A 24,273-nucleotide genomic window follows, 5' to 3' on the forward strand; every position below is an offset into this window, starting at 1 on the left:
GGCGATGTTGGCAACATTGACCACCTCACCTGCCTTGATGGTGGCGACATCAAGCGCCACGTTGTTGATGTAAGCGGGAGCGTTCGGTACGGTTGCACTGGTACAGGTCGTGGTTGGGATGAGCAGCTGCAGACAGAATTTCACAGAGTTGGTCGTACTGGTAAGCCGCGAGACGGCCGAGTTCACGACAGCAACCGTGTTGGCCAGCAAAATGTCGGCCACAGCAGTTGCCTGCACGACGCATGATCCCAGGGCGGTGGTGTAGTAGACGTTGGTGCGTGTGGCCAACGGTAGATATGTCTTCGAGCAGGCAACGATTGTTGCATTGGTGCTGGCAAGGTTCGCAACCATCGGCTGGATGACGGCGGAAGCGTTGGCGGAGATGGAGGCGTTTGCTGCGACGACCGCATTCAGCGTGATGTTATTCAGCAGCTGCAGACTGGTTTGGACATCCGTGACGAGGCTGGTGAGATTGTTAAGGGCCTGTGAGACGGCCGCCGTCACACGCTGTTTCGTCGTACCGGCGAACAGATTGACCACATTGTTCAGCTGATTCAACGCGCTGTTGATGTTTCCTGTTGCGCTGATTAGGGCCGCAGCTGTCGCTGGCTGGACATTAGCAATCAGATTGTTGAACGAACCGACGGCACTGTTCAGGACATTGTTGGCGTTAGCCACCGCTCCATTGATGGTCGAGTTCACGGCGGCAATACCGGCAGCGGTATACGGGACAGCGGCGTTCGCATTTAGAGTCGCATTGACGGCGGCCTGCGTGTACAGCTGAAGCGGAAGATTAGCCGCAGTATAGACCATACTTGCTGCATCGGCCAGATAGACACCAATGGCGCTGATGCCGTTAGGACCGAGTGCACCGAGCAGTGTCGAGGCCGTGCCAGGGTTGGCCGTGGCATTCTGGATGGCCTGAATGGCGGCGGCCAGATCGGCGTTCAATGTCGCTGGTAGACTGCCTAGGGCGGTCGCCACAGTTCCATTACCCAGCAACTGCGAAGCCTGCGTGATGGCGTTATTGACGGCCGTATTCACGTTGTTCAGCGCATTGGTGACAATGTTACCGTTGGTAGTGGTCGGAGAACCAGACAGGCCGGTGCCAATGTTGGCAACGCTTGGACTGACTACGCCGAGCAGATTATTGAGCGCGTTTGTAAGCACTCCGGCCGTCGTATTCAGGAGCGATCCGGTCGCTGATAGAATGTTGGTGGCAGCCTGGTTTACAGCGGTCACCGTCGAGTTGACCACATTGTTCAACAGATTCAGAACGGGCAGGTTCGAGTTGAAGGTGGCTGTTCCACCGAGGCCAATGGAACCGATGCTTGCACCAAGTCCCAGACTACCGTTTGCCGTCAAATTACCGGATGTACCGGCTGCCAATCCACCAGCAATCGTGTTAACTGCCGAAAATAGCGAACCCAACGTTTGTTGGGCAAAGGTGGAGATAGCTCCAAGGATAGATTGCGGTTGTGGCTCGGCCTATATGGAACAAGATGACATTCGTTACGTCCACTTGCGTTGGAGGCGAATAACTGGCCAGCTTACCTGTACTACTGCGACTAGCAGTGCGCAGAGCAGTAACGTTTTCTTGAACTGCATCTTGTGTTGAGGTGAAGCGACGAATGATTTCTTCGAAACCGTACCATACCCTGAAGAAGCGGATGGGTCGCGTTTTTATAGTGCTTTCGAACCGAAAACATCCCGCCCATACCGGTGGATTTCACAGTGCATTCGATTGTGCCCAAGGAAACCATCTAGAAAGAACTTTGGCACATCGAGTTCACGGCTGACGGCATGTCGCTGTCTTTATGTGCAGAAATGCGACGTACAAACGGTGACCATGAAAAAACAGGGCTTGGTTGAAAGAACTTGTCTATTCGAACGCTCGCACATCTGCGTTTACACTTGAGCTAGAGAATTGATACGATATGCTCAGGAATCATCTAGACCACACTTAAAAAGCTATCATGTAGTACGTACCCGGGACAATCTGATCATTCTTTGCACCTTACGTAGAACCCCAGACAGCCGATACCACCGCACACGTGTGATCATCCAACCAAACACTTGATCGATGAGTGTACGGTAAACGCTTGGCTTTATCATCTTAATTCAGATGACGGAAGTTTCCAAAGAAATTTCCAGTCTTCCAGGGAGTTTTCAGACTTTGAAAGAGGGTTTTAATTTCATCCATAACTTCCTATTATTGCTCCGTTTCTTCCAAATTCGTTGAACGACTAAACATATCAAATTCAATGTTAAATGTCCATCGCAACACTTTTTTCACCCCAACATATCCGTTGTTGTTTGAATGTATGAAAGATTATAGAAATAGAAATATTTGAGAATATGTAACTCGTCACCGCATTTCATATACAGCACACGCTGATTTCATCGGGCTTAGCGATACTCAACAAAAAGTAAATATAAAAATGCAAGTATCTTCGCAAGGATTGCATTAAAGCGATAATACATTAGATTACGGAAATTTGTTCACTCAAAAAGAAGCCAAGAAAGGCGAAACTGCGACATGCTTATCAATCGATATAACAGAGAAGACATTAACAATATCTCTCAATTACGATTCAGCATAGTATCGACATTTATGTAAAAAAACTAGCAACTCCCAATCCATAGGGGGAGACCACTCGTCGATTCTAATACGTGCCACATAATCTCAAATAGGTTCGGCCAGTCAAATAGTGAACAATACGAATGCTGTAGCAACGATAGCAACACAGCACCAGGCAGAACTGATATGTGTGACGTGTTAAGCAGCTAAGCAAACATAGTAACATCAATGTGAGTACCGTGTTCAAGCATAGTTGTTTAGCAACTTCAATCGTGACTAAAAGGAATGTCAATAATTATTTCGATGTATATTAGCGGAAAAGAACAATGGATGATTCGCAAATTAGCCGCAATGATGCCATTCCAGTGTTGGTTTACCGAAGCGATCATTTATTTGTGATACAAGCTAGCGGTGAACAATCGAAGTATAGCTAAAATTATGCTGTTTACTGGTTTGTGGACTGGCACGCAGCCAACAATGCATCGAGGCTAGTGGCGGCTGCCACCAAGCCGTGGTTCATGATGGCGCCGCAGCTCTCGATGCGCTGTACTGTCGCCAAACTCTCGAGGTTGATGGCAGCCACCACCAATGTTGACGCTACTTCGACATCCTTTGTAATAGTAGTTATGAGCTGTACAGTCTGTAATGTTAAAAAATACGTGGAACCGGGATATTCGTGTTAGGATGGGTGAGAGATTAGCCGAAGGAAGGAGGTCACGGGGAAGAGCTCATACCTGCGTGAAACACTTTGTGATTCCAGCCCTGCGAATGGCGTCTGAGCTGGTCGAGCCAAGACTGAAACAGAAATTAACTCGCGTCATCACAAAACGTGTCTGCTCGCGGATCACGTTGTTGTACTCGCTGATGAATGAGTCGGTGTAACCGGTGTTGCCGTAATCGTTGAAGCAGCGGTTCAGCTGGTCGCGCATGTTGTTGTCCAAGTTGAGAATATTGCTTCCGTAGCGGCCGTTACAGTTAGAGGCATACGAACTTCCGTTGGACATAGTGGCCGCAAGCTTAAAGCTACTGGAATCAAATATTGGGGTCAGAAGTTGGACATTGCCCTGCACAAACGATTCAGCACCGGTGAAAATTTGCGCAATCTGGGTGGCAATCGCGCTCTTGTAGGTGTTGGCAAAGCCTTGTAATGAAATGCTGTATGCACCCAACGCGGTCTGTAGTGCCCGGCCAGCGGTACGCATGTCCGTGATAGTGCTTTGGACAAACGGATTCAAATTTGGAATAATGTTAGTAATGTCCGTTGTGACAGAGCTGGTGTCGCTCGTGACTTTACTCTGGTAGGCCGAGATGCGACTGGCGACTTGGTTATAGTAATCACGCTGCGTGTTGTTGATCGAAATTTGGGCATTCTGCATGTCCGTGGTGTAGCTGTTTAGGATATTGTTGGCCTGTTCAAAGTTCGAACGGATCGTGCGGATTAACGTATTGAGATTACGCTCCGCAGACATCAGCATGGATATAGCGCCGGCCAACTGAATTCGAACTCCTACGGGGAGGAACGGTTCTATGGTTTCCTTTGTGTTGGCTCCTGACGCTACCACCGCTTGAATTGCTACATATAAGGCATCCAGCTGATCATTAATCGTCTGGAGCGAACTTTGTACCAGGCTCACTAAAGAGATCAGAGATTTTCCGGTCGTGGTGGAGGTCGACGTTATAATGGTTTTGACGAGAGTTGAATTAGCCTGGTCAATGAACGAATATGCTTTGTCCAAGGTTCCATTAAGACTGGCGAACATGCAGGACGGTGCCGTTGGGTTATTATCGCCGATGTAGGAGATATTTCGTATCACATTGTTGATGGGTCCGGTAATGTTGCCAACCAGGGACACTAATGCCTCGCCGGAAAATGTCAAATTGGTTATTCCTTGGTATTTGGGAATCACGTAGCCTCCGACGGCTCCTTGCAATTCGGCATTCGCGATGTTGATGAGATCATTGGAAGCCGACACAATGTTGGGATTGAGGTTGGAAATATAGTCGAAGTCGAAGGCACCGAGCCCAAGATCCGGTGCGCCGTCCTGGAAGAGAGAAATTGCAATTCGACCACGGGTGAATACCACGTGTGTCCCGGGATCCCAATTATATGAACTTACTCCAAGGTTGAACAGCAGTGGTAGCAGCAAGACTGCAGAGAATACTCCTTTCTTGTGGCCCATTTTTTTCGTTGGAACGCTCCGAGTTCGGTATTGTTGCCCTAACCAAACTCTGCTCGATACTATACTGTAATCTGTAGTGATAGCTTCTTTAAAAGCCTTTTTCCTTTTTACACCGACGGTATGGCTCGTCCTCTCGTCTCAAACACCTCTAGCGCACTCCCTCGTTAGCCGTGGTAAATGGTCCACTGGGTTTACCGTTCCAGCACTAAAGACACGTCGCATGTATTTTCTATTTACAAAATCTGGTACAATCTGGTGAACATCGCGGTCACAACATCGCTTATAGCACTCAGCCTCCGCACCTCACCGATTGCCTCATCCTTCCTCACGCCGCGGCATTGCTACAGAAACTGGAGGACACATCTTACCTACCAGTTGGCAGACGTTCAAATATTTAAACATTCGAACATGGTGTACCGGATTCGGGCTCGTGGCGTATCGGAAGACGATGCCCTTGTCTTCAATACATTTTTTAACTTCTACGAATTTACCACTCCCGCCCCCACCCTCCCTCCTTATCATCTTTCCAGCAGTGTTTCTCGAAAACAACGAAATCCTTGAGAAGTTGTTTGTTCCTTGTGGGCGCTTGAGTCTAATCGCCTTGATGAACTAGCCTGTAACGCTAGTTGCCAGATAATAATGTTGACGTCATGCGTGACCTTCGTACAACGAGACAAACAAGTCCTAGAATGCCATGTGGTAGACATCAATCCACCTTTGTCCTTCTTGTTGTCCTTAAACCAACCGACAACCATGGCGATGCGTAGATATTGAACTGGCGATTGTTTAATTTACAACTATCGGGCGAATGCGGCCTTATTGAAGATTACAGTACACGAATTGGCCATCGTTGAGAGAACTTTTACATGTTCTAATGTTACTTTGATACCTTATCTGCATGGCCTTTTGATAAGCCAGTTTTAGACTATTTCAACATTAAAAATGGCTGCTCACTATCACTTCATACAAAAAAGAATGATATTTGGGATTGGCATGGTATGGCTTTGTAATTTTATTTTCATTTCTGCTTCATACTAGCCGTATTGATTCTAAAACTCGATTGCAAATAACTATTCGACAATGCGACTTCTTTTCGAGCATATTCTCTTTGAGTTTCACTTGTCACCGTTAAGTATAGCGAAACTCAGATATTGCGGATGCACAATGTGCAGAACAAGATACTTTTAAGATACTGTGGAGAAAGTAATCCCTTACTTTTGGGTGAAGTTCAAAGTATTGAAAATACTTTCAATAGTCCGATTAAATATGAACCGTTTTATTGGATACTTTGCTGCTTTTTAGTGATAGTTTTACTATACCGCTCTCATCGAATGGTTGATTTAATTTTTGGTGAAAAGCAAGCTGCAATGCTCAAGCAATTGGTTTTTAAAAGCTTTTCCTGTTTACAGTTTCTGATTATCAAGCATGTTTTGCGAAAGGTGAAAAATTGTTAATTGCTCAATGGCCGATTTAAACTACATGTTGGATGTATCGAAACATTCTAACGATGCTCTCTTAGTTAATAACAGAGCTATTGGAGTTGACAAGTCATTGCAGATACGTTTTGCTTTTAATTGTCCTGATGAAACACTACCTCGCTGTTATTGGTCAATTCTGTTTATTTCTGAGCGATCGCTAGCTTTAAACGTCCCAGACGTTAGGAGTAAAGATCTAAAGGTGCTTTTTGATGTATCATGCTCTTCAGGGTCGATTGGTGTGGTACCAAACCTCAAGCGAATTGTATAATCCTGCTGTATGAGCGAAGCAAGTTTATTTGCGATACTGCATTTAAAAGAATAGAATAGAAATAATCCGATTGTCCTTACGAATGCGCAAAGGCATTAAACTAGTTTTATGTTTCATCAATTTTTTCATAGTAAGTTCGTGTTTAGGTCACATTTATAAATGAATGTTTATAAATGTTTTGTTAGATTATTGTTGTCAATACACACGACACAACCACGCCATTAGTGTTGACCTTGTACAACAGAGGAAAAAAATGAATTTTCATCAATCTAAAATACTCAATGCTGACAAAGCAACAACGTGTACTAATACTACCGCGGGAAACGTGCAACCCGTTATCAGCAAACACCTGCGAAAACATTGGAACTGTCGCCGTGTAATCGTCACTATTGTTGTTCTGAATGAGATTTTTTATTAATCTCAATTACATCGCATCGGCTACGGTTACCATTGCGACGGTTTTGTAATGATTTTTTTACAGGACAACATAATTTTCGGGAAATAAGTACCGATGATACGTTTTTGTTGTAGTTCAAGACGTGTCATGTCATGAAAGGTTTTGGAAATGCCTTCGACTGCCAACAGAAACGGCAACAGCGGGGGTAGCGTACCAATTAAACAAGCACAAGGTCTATCGATGTTGGAAATCTGCAAAATCACTTGAGTAAAGCCGAATTTCCAGATACATTTCAAGGCAATACACTGACCCTCGCAGTTGCTAGGTCGAGGCGTTGCGCATGGCGAAGTGTACAGCACGACCGCACGACTCGTTTTCGTTTTGGAAAATTCAAAATGAAGGACATTGATATCAGGATTCTGTCTACAATGAAATCGGGTCATTGCGTCGTGTGATTGCTTTATTTTTGTAAAATGGTTGTATATAGCGTTTTGTTTGACTGTTATTTGATGAAGGAATGTACGCTATACAATTAACTATATCAGAATCGCTCCACATAGCGAATCGCGCATAGTTTGCGATGGGCCTAGTGCTTGGTCCATTGCACTCAAAGTTTGGCTGTTCCAACTCGGTTGATAAGAAATATCATTCGTCTAATGAAGCTGCTTCCCTTTTCTGTAGTATTACAGGAAGGATCGCGAGACAATTAGATCAGATAGACTTGACGCTTTTAGCTGGTTCTAGTACAACAACAACAACCGCACAATTGATTCTTTCAAATTGAACAGCAAAAGCCGAATGTTTGATTAGTGCCAGTGGCGATAGTATTTCATTTATTAGCTCGCAATAAATGAGCTGACACGCTCCTATTGACCATTTAATAGACAAGCATCGATAACTGGACCGAAGGCTGCCGACATGGCGTTATAAGTTTCGGTGACCTGGTTAATGCATTCCTTAACGCGATTATTTGAAGCGACTGCCTCTAGTTGTAGCATGACCGAGGCAAAGATGAACTGTTGGTCGAGGGTGGCCTTGTAGATGGGTCCGACGTAGATACTGATCTGTAGGGAAAAATAAGTTGCTGAATAGAGAGAAAACGGAAAAACTGTACATCATATAACATTCTACTTACTCCCTTGAAGCAGGCTGCTATCTGTTTCTTAACCTCGGTCCGAGAGTTAACCGATCCGAGACTGGAGCAGTAGCGCACGTGGTTGGTCAACCCTTGATAATTTTGACGTATCATCGTCAGGTAGTTGTTCAGGATGGAGTTGATGCGGCTCTGTTGGTTGTTTTCGTTGTTCAAACACTCCTGGACTCGGTCGGCTATTTGGTTCACCAAATCGTTGGGAATGTTGCCGTATTTGCCGCGACAGGTGCTAGCATACGAAGAGCTGCTGGTGCTGAGTTTTACGCTCATTTGGGAGTTAGACGATGCGAGCGATACGAACGTTGTATTTATAGAGGCCTGGGTCTTGTTGGACAAGCAGGAGTTTACTGACGAGAATACGGTGTTTGCGGATGCAATGAAAGTGCTTTCGACCGTGACGAGAACCTTGCTAGCAGCATCAAGGACATCGGATGCTAACTCCGCATTTGCTCCGATGTCCGCATCCACTAGGAATGGAGTGACCGTTTGCCATGCGGACGACAGCGAGGATGTCATATCATTCTTAAGACTGGTGATCTTGCTATTATATTCGTTGATTTTGTTCTTAATGTTGTTATTGAAGGAGCTCAGCGTAGAGCTGATGCCGCTGCGTCTGCTGATAATCGTATTTTCGATTTGAGCTGAAGCATCCGGCAGCTGGGAGGTAGTGAACGGTTATTACAAATCTTTTGCTAGGATTGGTAAAAGGGAATCGATTGGTAACGATTATCAACTTACAACGATCGCCAAGACGGCCACCACGGTGGTCCAGGTCGTGTAGAACTTCATTTCGAAACGGTCCTTTGGCGATGGGCGTCAACGACAGACTAATGTGGGAAGCTGCACAGCGCGGTAGCAATATCTGAAACACAGTTAGAACAAATCAGAACGATCACAATGCTGGTACCGATACCGTACGAGATCAGTCTGCCATGGCACTCACACCTTTACTGCCGCAGCTGGTGAAGATTTGGGTAATAATGGCGACATACTGCTATCTCATCCATTTTATAAGACCATATTTTGGGGCAACTTCGAAACGATCTGCGTATGACGCTGATACTGGCAAGGTAGGATGCCTCACCAACATGGACGTAACTGAGAGAAACATATTGATCATGCTTTTTGTAGGATAAAGAGAGACGAAAGACAAGACAACCCAGTGACACTCTTGTTTTGTATTGTGTTCCACCCTACCCCTCCTGTTCGCACTGGATGTCCTCACTAGCTCAGATTGGGGAGGTACTATAGTATCACTTGAACAAATTGAACGGCTGCTCTTGAGCAGCGTTGTGTTGGAAAGCAGCATCACAGTACTGCTTGTTGTCCAATCGATGAACTGAACTTCATAGTCCGCGTATTAGACGTTACGATTCAATAATTATTTCAATGAAATTCTCTACATTAACTCTAATCGGCTCCAACTTTTGAGTAAGATTAGCGATGGGGTAGAGCTATTTATTGCTGCAGAGGATTGATGTTGATCAACTTGTAAAGCATGCTACATGGTCCACTTGGACTAGACCATGGTGCCATTAACGATCATTCATAGCTACGCAACAGCCAACATCCTTGGAAGGGACGCAAAGACCAGGGGGTCTTAGAAAAACACTGCGATCAGATCGAGAAGCAGCAGTGTTGTACTAATGAAGGTTACCATAGACGTCTTCACGGTCGCACTGTTCCATTTTTTTCCGCCAGATTGTTTAAACGCGAGCAAACTGTTAACGTAACGGATTGGTATGAACATGTCTTGTGTTTGATAAATATTCGTCTACCACTGAAGGAGTTCACTTTAGTGCGAGCACTATTATTATTTTTAATATTATATATTATATATTATAATATTTATAGTTCCAGATGATCCCCTTATATCTTCTTTAGACATGATGCGCTGATCTTCAGAAGAAATTAAAAATAAACGGAGAAATAGAGAGAGTCGATATACCTCGGAAGACACAACTCATAAGCTGTGTATTTTGGGTTTGATTGTTCGTTTTATCACTTTATCTGGTCAGTAATCGTTTGTCAATCAATCGAATTCTCTTCGCGGACGCACAATAAGTCCACTGTCAGTACGATTACATGGTATCAATTATGAAGCGCAAAACTCCTATCATCAGGCAAGAGATAGTAACGACAGATTACATTATCAGTTGTTTGTACCACCTGTACCATGGTACGTGTAGCCAGAGCTAACCTTCTTCCATCACTTGTAAGCTGGCGACCACTGTAAAAGGTGTCGCGGAAGGTTGCAAAAAGACGGTTTTTGCGTTTAACGCGTGGGACGAAACAAGCGCGCGAGCGTAGGGTGGTAAAGATACAAGCTATTCAAGATGCTGCTGCTGTCGGTGGTGTGCTGTTGCCTGCTGGTTGGCGGAAGTTTCGCTGCACCGCTTGATGGCCGACAATCGGAGCTGAAGGACTTCACATTCGACGAAATCATCCCGAACCGTTTTGGTTTACGTGGCTTCAATGGTACCTGGTTGACAGGTGATGAGTTGATGTACCGCGAGTCGTCGACCGGAAACTATGTGAAGTTCAATGTTAAAAGCGGTACTAGCTCGGTGCTGCTGTCGGGAGATACTTTGGTAAGCACTGAAGATGGATTTCGGCTACTGGTAGTTCGTACTAAACCAGTCCCTTCTATGTGTAGAGTCAATGGGCGGGTGCCACGGTCCAAATGATCAAACCAGATTTTACCAAAGCGCTCATCCGGTATGACGTCCGCACGGTAAGCGTAGAGTGGTTTTCCTATTGGTACAGGTTGAAGATGAACGATTTTCCCTTGTATCGTTTCCCTTTGGTAGGTTTTTAGGCATTCCTCACTATCCAAATATGCCATCTATGACACGGTTCAAGGGTATGTAGGCTAGACCGTACATTAATACCATCACCGGAATTAGGCCACCTTCTATGGACTTTGTTTTAATTGTTGCAGCACTACTCTTCACGTAGCCAACCAGGAAGAAGTGTCCATCTGTATTGTTGCTCCAACCGGGCAAAGTCTGGCGTATGTCAAGGACAATAACGTGTACTACCGTGCCGCCTTGCTCGAAAACACCGAAATCTTGCTCACCACAGATGGTGTTCCTGGTGTAATCTACAACGGCATCCCGGACTGGGTGTACGAGGAGGAAGTGTTTGGTACGGACGCAACGCTATGGTTCTCGCCGGATGGTCAACGGTTGGCCATGGCCAGTTTTGACGATCGGGAGGTGAAGGAGTTCTCCTACCACATCTACGGTAACCCTGACGATCCCGAGCGTCAGTACCCGGAGGAGCTACGCATACGCTACCCGAAAGTCAACACTACCAATCCGACCGTGTATCTGCGGGTCAAAAATCTAGCGGCGGACACTCCGTGGGTCAACGTGCCGGCACCGGTCGCACTCGTGACCGCGGATCATGTGCTGGGAACGGTGAACTGGGCGTCCGCGAGCGTCCTTGGTGTAATCTGGACCAACCGTAGGCAGAACGTGGCCACCTTCCAGAAATGTAGTGCCAGCGATGGCAGCTGCGTAGAAGCCATCCGTTTTGATAGACCAAACGGTTGGTACGATCTGTACACACCACGCTGTTATGGCGATGGAGGAGAACGGTGTTTTCTGATGGGCGCAAACAATGGCTGGAAGGCGGTGCTCGAAGTGGTAGGTCAGAACGCCCCGAGAATGCGCACTCCGGAGCGTTACACCGTCGCCTCGATCAATGGGTATGATGAGCAAACGCAAGCCCTCTACTACACGGCTGTCCCAGCTGATGCACCTAATCATAGGCACGTGTTCCGGGATGATGAATGTCTCACCTGCTCGCTGACCGACGACGAAGGTGTACCGTGTACATTTGCAAGCGTGTCGTTCAGCTACGATCTGCGCTACATGGCAGCCACTTGCTCTGGACCAACACCATCGTACACGCAGATCTTCGCTACTACCAGCGAACCGGGCTTTGAGCCGATCGATTGGGAATGGAACCTCGACCGGCGCGCCCAGCTGCAGGAGTACAAGAAGGTGGAGGTACGCGTCCTGCGTGTACCGGTTGGAGAAGACGGATTTATGGCATCTGTTCGGCTCTACCTACCACCGGGCATTGATTTTGATGCCGATGCGACCGCGCCTAACGCAGAAAAATACCCGATGATAGTGAACGTGTACGCTGGGCCGGATTCGGTACGTGTGACCGATAGCTTTGCCATTGGGTTTTCCCACTATATGGCCACGACGAAGCGGACGATCTACGCACAGATCGATGGTCGCGGTACGGGCAATCAAGGATACGATTTTCTGTTTTCCATCAACAACCGGCTCGGTACGTACGAGATGGAGGATCAGATTGCCGTTGCACACTATCTGCACGAGCGGTACGCGTTCATCGACGCGAAGCGCACCGGAATCTGGGGTTCCAGCTACGGTGGATATGCTACTGCCATGACGCTGGAAAAGGATCACCAGCAGGTGTACCGATGTGGCATTTCGGTCGCACCCGTTACCTCGTGGATGTTCTATGGTGAGTAAGGGTCCATGGAAGGCCGTCCCCTCTGATCAACCGAACCGAAGAGCAAAACTAAAAATATACCCAATAACTCCCTGTCTCTGACCAACAGATTCCATTTATACCGAGCGCTACATGGGCGTACCCACGAGCAATGCCAACGGTTACGTGCGTAGTGATATCAGTGGTTTTACGGACGAGCTGAAGAATCACCTGTTCCTGCTGATACACGGTACAGCCGACGACAATGTGCACTATCAGCAGTCGATGGTTTTCGTGCGGGCATTGTTGGATCACGACATCGATTTCGACCAGATGGTATGTATCTTGTATTGTACCGCATGGTTTGTATCATGCCGTCGAAGGAAAGAATCCGGTATAGGACATTTGTCTTTTATACTTTCTTGTCTGACAGACCTACCCCGATGAGGCTCACTCACTGTCCGGCGTGCAGCGACACTTGTATCATACGATGGATCAATTCTGGGACAAATGCTTCGCCTAACAGGTGTGCTATCAGTATTAGATAACATGTGACATGCGCGGTTTTCATGCTGTATGAAGATCTACCGTGCCTTTCAGAATACAAGCAAGTAAAACAAGCGATCTGTGGGTGTCAGACACCATGTTGAATCCGAATTGTATCTGTAAGTCTCTAATATGTGAACAAGGTAAGATTGTTCGTCCAAGAAGCTCCCTTTGCGATCTATTCTTTGCCATGCTATGACTAAGCACTATGCGTGGTGTGTCCCATCGCTCAGATAAAGTAAGTGGTAGTACAATAAACCCACCACGACGACCAAAGTGATTATAATACCTTTGATAAGATCAACGAGCTTCGATACCATTGTATTCGATTCGTATACGTTACGTACTTCAACCCACGTGGTACCATCCACTTTTCATTGAGCAGGCCAACTCGCAAGGGCATTGCTTAACCTAGGGCACTAGAAATCGTCCCTTGCGATTGAGGGTTACTGGCCTATCTCCTTCGGCGGCAGCTCGTCCGGCCGTACTAGCTTCCAGCGCGTGACGGAGAAGTAGATTGCCAATATCAAACCGACAATACCAATAGCACCAATTCCGTACGCGACATACACGCCGATATACGGTAGGATGAGAATGATCTGTAAAAAGAGGGAATCGAAATGGATGGACTAGATGGTCACTCCGCGGCATGTTAGAGGAACTAACCTTGATGTCATCGGCTAGCTCGTCCGTAAGGGCAGCCGTTTGGCGGAACCAAAGCACGGGTAACATCACCGTGGGTATGCCTTGTAGTAGTCTAAAATGGCATCAAAAAGAACCAATAGTTAGCTGAGCTGTCGACTAGATTAGACTCAGTTTTACGTTAATCCGTAGTTTCGCGTATGAAGGTTGACCTGTAGCTGGGCCCTAACGCTCAGCGGGACACCGGTGTATGGTTCTAGTTCCATCTCGAACCGATGCTCGGTCGGATCGGGTTGCATGCCGGTAATGTCGGCATGATAGCTATCGTTCGCCAGATAGAAGTGCGGGTACGAGATCGTGGCCGGTGCACCGAATTTGCACTCCGACACATCCATCGCCCCGTTGTCGAGCACGGGACACTCCTCTTCGGGTGCCGTACACTGGCAAGCGGTTTCCTCGTAGTGTACCCCATTGTCGAACATACGATCGTTACCGATCCAGCGCAGTCCCGCAATTCCATACCGTTCCACCTCGTCCAGGTACTGCAGCGTCACCGAACTGCACACATCCGGTGCAAACACGGTCACGTTCGGTGGAGTGCCTCGCAATCGGCCAAACGGTGGCCACACCTCACCGGTCGTCCCACGGATCGTTCCACAAGCACCGGGATAGTATTCGGTGCGGTTCGCGCCATTCCAGAGCCGCATTACGCCAGTGTTTTGCACGTGGTCCGCTCCGGTGCCTACCTGGAATGTACCGTCGTACGTTTCGCTACCATTCCGTCCGTAAAACCAGCCAAATTTATCGTATGGTGGCAGCTTGATCGATGGACGCTGATCTTCAGGAATTTGTTCTAACAGCAGCAACAGGGATCGAAGCAGTGGATCATCGTAACCATCGAAGATCATCTCCCGGACGGGCACATCGTAGAAGGGGCTGGTGATGAGGTTGTTGAGCATGATTATTCCATCCACAAACGGTAGCAATGGATCATTGCGTAGCGCATAACCGACAGTCTGCAAAAGCGGAGCGAATGGAACGTGGTTTCAGTGGCCCGCTTTAGCCTCCTATGGTCTCATGACGTTACCACCAACACCGGGTTGATTGTGACGACACGATCGGTTTCATAGTTCCCGACCGTTTTCTCTGGCACGGGCTGCCAGATGCGTCGCTGTTGGAACGTTAAAGTATAGTTGTCATTCCACTCCAGATTGGCGCGCTCGTGGATCTCGATGAACGTGTACGGTCCCAGCTGCTCCAGATGAGGCTTGTAATTCTCTCCCTGCCGGTAGTCCTGCGCATTCGTCCAGTTCCACAGGTAAATTTGAAGCTCCGTTTCGATTGGTGGATCGATCCAGTTCTTATACACCTCGGTGCCCGGTTCCAACACAAACTCTTGCTTGGCGATGCTCCATATCAATGCGGGCCACAGGAAACCGAGCGCGATCGCAAACACACACGTTCCGACTGCTCCACCAACTGCCCACAACCGCTTGGCGGTGGGCGAACGGTTTGAGCAACAGCCCATGCTGCCAATTCAGCACGTTCTACTGTCCTTCCAACCACTGCTTGGTCCGGGGTGGGTCTATAGTGCACGTGGTGACTGCGCGAAGGATAATGCCAGGTGGGCGATTCTGGTTGCGCTCAAAGAATTAGTACCGTTGTTGCGCTGCGATGTATTGAGTGATGAAACGCGTTGGATTAAGATAAGATAAGATAATCGTTTCATCGTCGGCCAATCGACTTGCATTACAACGGGGATAAGGGTACCTCGAAACTAGAGAGTTAGGGTATTAATGTAACAATGGTTTGAAACCGAATGGCCGTTGGCGCATGAAGACTTTCACCAGTGGCCGTGATTTGCCCGTAGTGGGGCCTCCTATTAGCTTACTACTGTGCCTTGTATAAGATGTTTGTATAAGATGCAAGTAATCGTGAGAATTCTGTACTAGGAATCGAATGCTATCAGGCGTACATTTCCCATCAATACACATTCGTGCGTCAGCTCAATTCATAAACCTTAACCGGATGCATTGACGATCCTGACCCTAGGACAATAGTAAATGGATTGTTCAAATGGTTAATCGGTTTACTATCGGCTTGGTATCGGGCGGATTGGGGCGTTTAGCTCCCGCACCGCCAATCGGTAAGCGATAGCGATAAAGGCACCACGATCGATCGATTGTCTGTTTCACGCTCCTTGATGATTATCGTTTTTAGAGAGATTTGATGTAGCAACAGTAAACCACCACTACTAAAATCGGGAGTACTGTAAGTAAGGCTTGTATTAGCGAGGGAATAAACATCTTGGGAAAAGGAAGCTGGGGGTAGAGCAAAGAATAATAGAATTAATTTTGTTATAATCAAATGTTCGTTCATAGGGAGCTAACATAAGCCTACGTGGTGCACACTGAATAAATTGTCTTAGTTTATCGTATGAATGGTCAATGAAAAATTGTCTGAGGTATGTAGCAGATGTTATTTGTCCAGTGCAAATAGTTTTGAAAGTATACGTCTACATATCTCATTGCGTACAACAAACAGAAGAGTTGTATAGAATGACACATGTTCCATTTTATTCACGGATTCACGGGTTGTTGCTCTTCGTATTGTTAGATTTTGCTCCTTTTCCAATTGTTCCTCTATAGCCGCTCCATGAGTCGGTTCGTTTAATTTGTAATTGTATTTCCAAAGATATCAGTTCTTCAGTAGTAGTAGCAGTTGTGTAGTTAAGATGTTCGAATCTCTACTGAATCTCAATATTAATTTCGCCCCATAAAAATTCTGCAACAGAAACCTAATTTCAATCGATATTCGATCGCTCGAAACGAAGGGATCAGTAAATGACGCTTTCCATGCTATGCATTGTTTGTTTGCATGCCTTATCCATTCAGTGTGACATGAAAGCGAATATTAAACGTATGTTTCTTAGATTTTTTAGGTACAATTTTGTTTTTAAAAAATATCATATTTTATGAGAGGTTTGCATGCATGGCTGACGCACGCCGTTTACAGATTTCTTCACTTTTCCATTTCAATTCTCTGCCCCTCAATCTCTATACAATTGCGAATATAGGAATAGGAAAAATAGTTCTTTGATTGGCTTCATTAAATAATGTTCTCTCTGATATTTTGCTAACGTTGTTCTGCTGAATATTTGATTACTGTATTTCTTTTTCGTAAAATAATCAAAACATTTTCATTTCACTTTTGTTCCATCTTACTTTCAACTAACGCCTAACAACTAACGTGCAAGCTATGAGACTACCCTTTTTGCTTCTGGAAAAAGATATTCACGCATCCCCGTGAAGCTCATTATGCATTATTAGCAGAATTTCCAGATCGCACTATTCAGCAGTAACCTTTCAGGGATTTGAATTCTGTTCAATCTAACGATTCTCGGCATTGTTTTTTACACCATGAACATCGTTCGTAGGCGATTATCGTTTATACTAGCAGCAGTAGACATCATAGTAGTACATCGAATCGATACAATCGATTTGTGATACCAGCAATCAGTGCGAGCGACCATTGCATTATTTCCACTGTCAATTTACTTTTATTCATTTATATCACCCTTTTCTGCACCGGAGCAATCGTAGCGCAATTCTGTAGTTGGGTTTAAGCAAAGAGATTCCATTGCGTTTTCATGGTTGGCTTTTTGGTTTTCTACCACGCTCTTTGAATCGGGTAATGATGAGAATCGCAAAATATGCTTTTATGTCTGTTGTACGTGTGTTTGTTTGTGTATATATATCTTCATCTATCTGGATTTTTCGAAATTGCTAAACCTCTAACACAGCATTATAGATCCTATTACGGCCCTTACGCTTCATGATGTGGAATTAAGTAAGATTATGTCACGCTATCTGGTTTTTCATTGTCAAAGGGTCTTTAAACGAATCTAATGTTCAACGCGACTACTCATAGTGATCAATCTTCGTTTATCATATCTAGTTTTATTGTGCTTCATCGGGCCGATAATGGTATTTACGATAACAGTTCACTGGCGGTTTAAATACATGTTTAAACAAACATTGAAAATAATCCTGTGCTGGGTTACACATTGAGGCGTATGCTTGGGCTAGCATTCTAACTGATTCCTCGCCTTGCAGCCTTACGATTTACTCAATCGAAAGCATTACAACAACAACCTTGACGGCTCTAGCTAGCACACCTATGTCGAACCGTTTCAACGATCCCACGCGAACATCTTTACCTTGAGTTGAGAACATTACTTCGCCCCACGCGGCAGATCGTTTTGTTGATAAAGCTGGATGAAATCAAGTAAACCAATAAATTACAGACGCTTGGAACGAGTCTATACCGTTCCTGTTGGAACAAGCCACTTTTACCATGCTCAGCAAAAGTGGATTTGTATTCCTTACATACCAACATCGGTTAATACAACATCTCAACACAAAGCGCTGATTTGAAACAACTTCACAAGCAATAATGCCGACAATACATTAAAAACAAAATGCCCAACGTATACCGACTGGCTTCGCTTACGTAATGAGCGAGTACGAGATTTGAACAATCGAGCATAGGGACAGGCAGGGACAATTTGTTGCAACCTTCCGCTTACTATTACCAATAGATTTTTTTATAGATTGGCGTGATGATGCTGCTGCTGCTGCTGTGCAAGATGTGTATGATGTTGCGTTACCGTAGAAGACGAAGGTAGCGATGATGGACCGCTTGTGTTGGCCAGTATTGCCCCGGCACTATCACCACCCAGGATTTGCTCCTGTAACTCGATCTTGATGCGAATGTCTTCCCGCTTCTGCTGAATATGTAGCAACTCCTCGCTTAGATCGTTGCATATCCGCAACAGCAGCAAATTTTGCTCCTTGAGCTGCTTGAGGACATCCGGCATGACGGGCGGTGGATCGGCACTCTTGAAGCGTACCTGCCGCAAGCTATCGCTCAGCGCAGAAATGCGCTTATCATAATCCGTCGCACCAAGCGAGTTAAGCTGAGTCGTCGCACCGCCCGAACATTCAACGCTGCGCGATGTAACTAATGGTGGCTGCTGCTGCTGCTGCTGCTGTGGCGGTGACTGCGAGCTCCGCTGGCTCGATAATGGTTTCCGGTATACCTCGAACGCGCTCTGTCGAGGCGTGTTGTGCATGACGAGCGACTTTGGCAGCGTGCCAGAGCTGCGTGGTGGCGTGGAATGGTGCGTCATATTACCGGCTGCATCCAAATGGATTGTGGTAATGTTGTTCGGGTCACCCATCGCCTAGATCGATTGACAACAGGTTAACATTGGATTCGAATTATTTGGAACCCCGTGACCAAGGTTAACACTTACCGCTGCTCCACGATATCCTCCGGCGGTGCTAGGAAAGTGTGTAAAATCGGCAAACGCATGGTGATGGTGAGCAACGGTAGTACCAGGTTGCTGCTGATCGCCTGGCGGTGCCGGTGGAGTGTTTACCCTCGGTGGCACTTCCGGTGGTGGTGGCATCTTGAGCGGGGCCGTATTCGTACCTAGTTTCAGTTTATTTAGATCTAGACTGCTGCTGCGCGTGTGTCGATGAGCCGATGGTCTCGGCGGCGGCAACGGTGGCGGCGGTTGCTGCTGATCGACTGATGGTTTCTTCGTTAAGGTAGATGCTGTGGCTGTTGCCACTGTTCCCCCAACAATACCAGGGTATCCGGACCCATCGAGTGATATCGTCATCGTAGCATCATTTGAGGAGAGCATATTACCGCCAACGGATTCACGTTGCGGTGGAGGAGGAATAGCACCGACACCCTTGGATGGTGGCTTCTTCGGCTGTGGTCTCTGGATGGCACGTAGATCACTGCTGTTTGTGAGTGAGTCGCGTGGTGTTGCGTGATGTGAGTGTTGTTGCTGCAGAGCTGGTGGTGGTTGCTTTGGATTCGCTTCATCGGACTGCTGACCAGCAGCAACGAGCAGGTTGGCCGTGCCATGATTAACATCACCATAGACTAGACTGCTGCTATCGATCGCTTCAGCACCTGGAAGCAAGATCACAATTGTTCGTAAAGAGGTTGCTATTTCAGACCCCCCCCCCTCTCGATTTTCTTCTTCTCTTGTTCTTACCTACTGGTGTAACGCGCAGCGGAACTGGATGCAAAATTTGAGGATCGGAAACGATCGCTTGCGTCGTTCGCTGTAGATCAAAGTTTACCGGCTTCGGACCCGGACTAGAAACGTTCGATGTTGGGGATTCCATGAACTTGGTCCATTCTTTAGTGGTAGAGTTCCATTCCTGGTCGAGTATGATAAAGATGCACGGATTGTTATTAAGTTAGCCGATTGTACTAAACCATGTACTAAACACACGAGGTGAATCAGCAAAGTCCATTACCTTTTGTTGTTTCGTACCCACATTCGGGGGAGTAACGGCTTGATCCAGTGACTGTTTTTGTGTTGGTTGATAGTTGTGTTGCTGTTGTGTAACAGCTTGCGTCAGTATAGGAGGCGACATGTTCGGTGGTGTCTTACGGACACCGACAGCGGCGGATGCAGTGGCTGTCACGGCACCGCTGCTACCACTGGTATTACTGCCACTGCTACCGCTGCCTTTGGTGGCAAGCGCAACCGAACCGGAACCAGTCCCTGTGGCCCCTGAAGATACCGATCCGGACGGTGGACTGTCGTGCGATGCAGGGATTACATTTGTTCCTCCCGTCGTCGTTGCGGTTGCTGTCACAAAAGCGAGCGAATCGGGTACCGGTACCATACGCTGGTAGTCTTTGGCAACGAATCGTTTTCGGTTTGTTGTGCTCGCATCCACCACATTATCGTCGCTTTCGAGATGTAAAAGATCAGCTTCGGCTGGTTCAGATCGTTCATTACCCCCATTATTGTTGGCACCGGTTGTACTATTTCCGGTGATAGTAGCGGCCACTACCGATGATCCGCTACCACTAGTGGAACTCTCGGTACCGCCGACCGTAGCCGACGATGGAGCGCCCGATTGCAGTAGAGAATGTTGTAGTAGCTTGGGCAGCAGACATGGTGGCAGCGAAGCAGGTACGGGTATGTTGTTCCTTCGCAGAACAACCAGATGCATGGCGGCCGTAAATTCGGCCAAGTTGAGGGCACCATCGCGCGTCACATCGCACATCTGCCAGATATGGCGAAGTTCGTCGATCGGGATACGAGACTTTTCAAAAAATACCCTGAGCGATAAACAGACAAAAAGAGAGGCAGTCAGTATTTTCCGCAAAGAATCGACATATCACCTACACCTACCTGGCGACCGGTCCAGTAACCAATCCATGTATATCCGGCTGAATAGTACGAAACTGTTTCAAATAATAATCTTTTTGGGTTTGAGAGATCTGATAAAAGTATTCTAGATCAATCTCCTGTTCTTCTTCCTCTTCGTCGCTACTATGTCGATCGGACGATTCTTCCTCCGTGCCAAGCAGCTGTCGCTGCTCTTCACACACCAGGCCCTGCCAAAGGTTCTGGTTGGCCCAAGGACGCTCCGCTACACTGTTCGTTGGCGTTGGACTGTCGCTCGCTGTGCTCCACGCTTCCGGTGAGCCGCCGGTCGTGGCACCTCCTCCCATGGGGTGAGTTCCACCGATCATCACAACGCCACCGCCCTTCAGCATGCCAACTAAGTTGTGTCGTTCGTTTCGAGCTATGCTTCCTGCGACCATCGCTGACGACGCTGCTGTTGACGCTGGGTCGTGGTCGTTATGTTCCACCTCCGAGTCGGTGCTCGGTTGGTCGGAGTTTGTCAGTTCACCGCCTGTCGAAGTGCTGCTGTCATGTGCCGTTCCACCGATTGTCGATACCGGTTCAGTAAGCGGTAGATGATTCCCAGTTACGGTACTAGTAACACTGGATCTATGTTTTACCTCTACGTAACCATTACGTTCGGTTGTACCGGCGGTACTATGGGCCGGTGCGTTGTTGGATACGGGATCGATACTGCCTGTTGTTCCTATAGGATCGATCCAGCTAAACTTCGGCAGTGGAAGGTTGAACGAGCTGGTCAGTATTTCTTCTCTCAACGGTACCGATGCTTGGTAGGCAGCGATTAGCTTCAGGCATCCGTAGAACTGCTGACGCGACAAATGTAGAGCCGTTTGTGGTATTCCGACCAGCGCCGTGATCTGTAAGGAAAGAGTATTTTTAGATTTATTGGGGCAATATGTACAACTCTTCATTGTTAAAATGGCCAGCTCATGCACATTCACTAACAAGTATAGCAACGAACCACAATAGATCACCGGCTTCGCGACACGCAAGGTCACACAGAGCAAGTGCAATAATTAAGCGTCGATTCTTCTCGAGAAATGCCTCTTTAGCACAGCTAGCTCGCGAGTATCTCCTACGCGGTTAAATAGCACAAAAAATAAACGAAGCTGTTAGATGAATTCCCCTCTTTTCATAATGCCCCTACAGTATCTGCCTACACAGAGTGCGCACAGCCAAGGAAACCAGGATCCACCACCTGAATAAGAGATCCCGAATGGTTGATGACGTGACGATTTGTTTACATTCTGATATCACGGCATCGTGATGGGACATGCGTGTATTGGTGGCCCCAAAAACACCTTGGCATATGCTTAAAGGCAAAAAAACCTTTATGGGTGATAGGGGAACATACGAGAGCAATTTTGTTATCGTTGTTGTCTTCCTTTGCAACCCTATGTGAATGCGATGATGCCTTGCTACAGCACATTCCAGCTCCTGCGATTCTGCAAGGTCCTCCGTGGCCTGTTGCTTGGTTCTTATCATTCATGACGAACTAACACAAACAGTACTGTGTTTTAGAGAACGCTGGTTGATGATAATAGCGGACGAATTTACTGAAACGAACATAGCAACATGCGTTCAGTGATTCCAATCCCCACGGACTACAGACGAAGGGCGTCGCTTGCAGTTGTTGTTGGCATCATAAATTGTGTTTATATATCACAAGGTTAAACGAAAGGATGACCAGGGGGAGGTGTGACAGACAAGCCAAATGTAAGGACCGTGGGAGCGGAACATCTATTATCATTAGACCGATAAAGTGCCACCGCTTGCACGCATTAACGCATACTACGAAAAGCGGAGAGTGTCCTTGTGGGTCTGCTCCCCGCTATTGTCTGTGCGTGCGTGTGTGTTTGTGTGATTAGGACAAAGTGCTAGTCCGGGGGGTGGCCAGGTGGAGAAAATGTTTGCTCCGTCCGTACACACAACAGGATATCCATTTCTGCCACCGCCACCTTCGCTACCTGCCAATGATAGTAGGCTCCGCAAACAAACACTCCCCTGCCAAAGGACAGGCCCTAGTCTGCCCGGAATGAATATTGGTTTCTCGTTCCCATTCCCCTCCGTGCAGCAGGTTGTTCTGGCGTTTCTGCGTAATTGCTTCACTTCCGTCGCTTCACCGGTCGTGACCATGACCGACCACCAACGGTGGTGTTCGTGGAGCAAACACGACCACAACGGAGGAATAAGTGAAAGCAGCGAGCGTGCTGCTGGGAGATTGCCAAAAGCCAGCTGATAGGCTCCTCGTCCGTCATTCACTCGCTGTGCTCTTCCTGTTCCTTCTCATCCGCCGCCAACCGGATGCTACGGGTGGTACGATGCCCCCGTTCGCTTTAACAAGGGCCCAGGGGACGACGGATTTTACCTCCGCCGAGTGCATTAAACCGCAACAGCAATAGTACCCCTTGTGATCCACCGATCTTTCCACTGTCGCACCCCTCCTTTGGGTCCTCTGCCGTTCGTTAGATGGGCTGGCTACTATCTGGGAGGTGGTTTGCAGCTAATTTTAGATAAGAAACTTAGACGGATCGCCAGCATTTGCATTTCCTCGCCTCGCCCGCCGCACGTGTCTCGGGGATGGTGGTTTATTTACCTTGTTTATGGTTTCGTTGGACAGATTGGCCGAACGAAACAGCGAGGTCGCCTTTAGGGCCGGGATCTTGCCTCCGCTCTCCGCCTCGCTGCAGATTTTGAACAGGTCATTGTAGTAGCGTAGTTCCGCCTCGCTTAGCTCATCCATCGCTCCGTGCCTCCTTCGCTGTAGCCAATAATACTACTTCTCGACGGTTCTACCGCTACAAAGTCCTTCTGGTTGCGTTGCAGATCCGGGTTTTCCTGTCCTTTACGTCCTGGATTCGCCACCGCCCAATCCGGCTAGATTGCCTACGTCAAAAATGTCCACTCAACACTCTAGGAGGCCACAATCCGGGTTTTCTTCTTGCCACACGCACGAGCAACAATTACACACAAACAAAACGCGCTCCGATGAAGACGACGGGCCGGCAGCAAAAGCAAGCGAGCGCAATTACACTTTTGGCACGGATCTGGCCCTCCGTTCCCGGACTGGTGCACGTTTCAACGCTCGAGAAACGGAATCCAGCCGTTGTTTTTCGTAGTTCCGACCGGCCTCCTTTTTTCCTCTGCTATCCTCCAAACCGTCGAGCTAGACCGAGAGGCCCAGGATCCAAATGTTCACAAAATACCACCGTGAATCCTCCGTTAATACCCAAATAATCTATAAAACCACCGCGAATCCTCCGCGAGTCCAATCTTATTCTTCTGCCTTTTGTTGTTGTCTGT

General features: G+C 47.3%; 4 protein-coding genes across 5 annotated transcripts; 1 reads left to right on the forward strand and 3 right to left on the reverse strand.

The window, feature by feature from the left end:
- Positions 1-2,900: 2,900 nt before the first annotated feature.
- LOC125959474 (uncharacterized) lies at positions 2,901-4,861 on the reverse strand. Its single transcript, XM_049692296.1, has 3 exons — positions 4,699-4,861; positions 3,316-4,623; positions 2,901-3,221 (listed from the first exon to the last, which is right to left on the reverse strand). Exons 1-3 carry the CDS (start codon positions 4,759-4,761, stop codon positions 3,027-3,029), a joined length of 1,566 nt encoding a protein of 521 aa, XP_049548253.1. The 5' UTR covers positions 4,762-4,861; the 3' UTR covers positions 2,901-3,026.
- A 5,422-nt stretch (positions 4,862-10,283) lies between these two features.
- Positions 10,284-13,170, forward strand: LOC125959106 (venom dipeptidyl peptidase 4). The gene is made up of 6 exons (XM_049691889.1): positions 10,284-10,648; positions 10,714-10,791; positions 10,868-10,920; positions 10,999-12,563; positions 12,661-12,866; positions 12,964-13,170. The coding sequence occupies exons 1-6, from the start codon at positions 10,394-10,396 to the stop codon at positions 13,051-13,053; spliced, it is 2,247 nt and encodes a 748-aa protein (XP_049547846.1). The 5' UTR covers positions 10,284-10,393; the 3' UTR covers positions 13,054-13,170.
- Positions 13,171-13,522: 352 nt separating this feature from the next.
- LOC125959107 (protein croquemort-like) lies at positions 13,523-15,317 on the reverse strand. 2 transcript variants are annotated; one of them, XM_049691890.1, is made up of 4 exons: positions 14,806-15,317; positions 13,899-14,734; positions 13,743-13,833; positions 13,523-13,675 (listed from the first exon to the last, which is right to left on the reverse strand). In XM_049691890.1, exons 1-4 carry the CDS (start codon positions 15,244-15,246, stop codon positions 13,523-13,525), a joined length of 1,521 nt encoding a protein of 506 aa, XP_049547847.1. In that variant the 5' UTR covers positions 15,247-15,317. The 2 variants fall into 2 exon arrangements, with proteins under 2 accessions (XP_049547847.1, XP_049547848.1); XM_049691891.1 differs by having other exon boundaries at positions 13,543-13,675; positions 13,931-14,734.
- Positions 15,318-16,267: 950 nt separating this feature from the next.
- Positions 16,268-24,256, reverse strand: LOC125952531 (uncharacterized). Its single transcript, XM_049682041.1, has 6 exons — positions 23,567-24,256; positions 20,953-21,827; positions 20,063-20,879; positions 19,795-19,963; positions 19,036-19,709; positions 16,268-18,963 (listed from the first exon to the last, which is right to left on the reverse strand). Exons 1-6 carry the CDS (start codon positions 23,711-23,713, stop codon positions 18,325-18,327), a joined length of 3,321 nt encoding a protein of 1,106 aa, XP_049537998.1. The 5' UTR covers positions 23,714-24,256; the 3' UTR covers positions 16,268-18,324.
- Positions 24,257-24,273: the final 17 nt, after the last annotated feature.

Source organism: Anopheles darlingi, chromosome 2 (assembly GCF_943734745.1).
Source record: "Anopheles darlingi chromosome 2, idAnoDarlMG_H_01, whole genome shotgun sequence".
Taxonomy (NCBI): domain Eukaryota; kingdom Metazoa; phylum Arthropoda; class Insecta; order Diptera; family Culicidae; genus Anopheles; species Anopheles darlingi.

What these genes read in the sequence shown, in the direction of transcription:
- LOC125959474 (XM_049692296.1), bottom strand. Translation starts at nt 4,761, where the DNA reads ATGGGCCACAAGAAAGGAGTATTCTCTGCAGTCTTGCTGCTACCACTG. An exon ending in CACTGCTGTTCAACCTTGGA is followed by an intron (nt 4,624 to 4,698) that starts GTAAGTTCATAT and finishes TCTCTCTTCCAG; the next exon opens with GACGGCGCACCGGATCTTGG. An exon ending in TCACAAAGTGTTTCACGCAG is followed by an intron (nt 3,222 to 3,315) that starts GTATGAGCTCTT and finishes TTAACATTACAG; the next exon opens with ACTGTACAGCTCATAACTAC.
- LOC125959106 (XM_049691889.1), top strand. Translation starts at nt 10,394, where the DNA reads ATGCTGCTGCTGTCGGTGGTGTGCTGTTGCCTGCTGGTTGGCGGAAGT. An exon ending in TACCTCGTGGATGTTCTATG is followed by an intron (nt 12,564 to 12,660) that starts GTGAGTAAGGGT and finishes TCTGACCAACAG; the next exon opens with ATTCCATTTATACCGAGCGC. An exon ending in ACATCGATTTCGACCAGATG is followed by an intron (nt 12,867 to 12,963) that starts GTATGTATCTTG and finishes CTTGTCTGACAG; the next exon opens with ACCTACCCCGATGAGGCTCA.
- LOC125959107 (XM_049691890.1), bottom strand. Translation starts at nt 15,246, where the DNA reads ATGGGCTGTTGCTCAAACCGTTCGCCCACCGCCAAGCGGTTGTGGGCA. An exon ending in CAATCAACCCGGTGTTGGTG is followed by an intron (nt 14,735 to 14,805) that starts GTAACGTCATGA and finishes CCGCTTTTGCAG; the next exon opens with ACTGTCGGTTATGCGCTACG. An exon ending in AGCTAGCCGATGACATCAAG is followed by an intron (nt 13,676 to 13,742) that starts GTTAGTTCCTCT and finishes CTCTTTTTACAG; the next exon opens with ATCATTCTCATCCTACCGTA.
- LOC125952531 (XM_049682041.1), bottom strand. Translation starts at nt 23,713, where the DNA reads ATGGATGAGCTAAGCGAGGCGGAACTACGCTACTACAATGACCTGTTC. An exon ending in CCAACGAAACCATAAACAAG is followed by an intron (nt 21,828 to 23,566) that starts GTAAATAAACCA and finishes CTTTCCTTACAG; the next exon opens with ATCACGGCGCTGGTCGGAAT. An exon ending in GCTGCGCGTTACACCAGTAG is followed by an intron (nt 19,710 to 19,794) that starts GTAAGAACAAGA and finishes TCTTGCTTCCAG; the next exon opens with GTGCTGAAGCGATCGATAGC.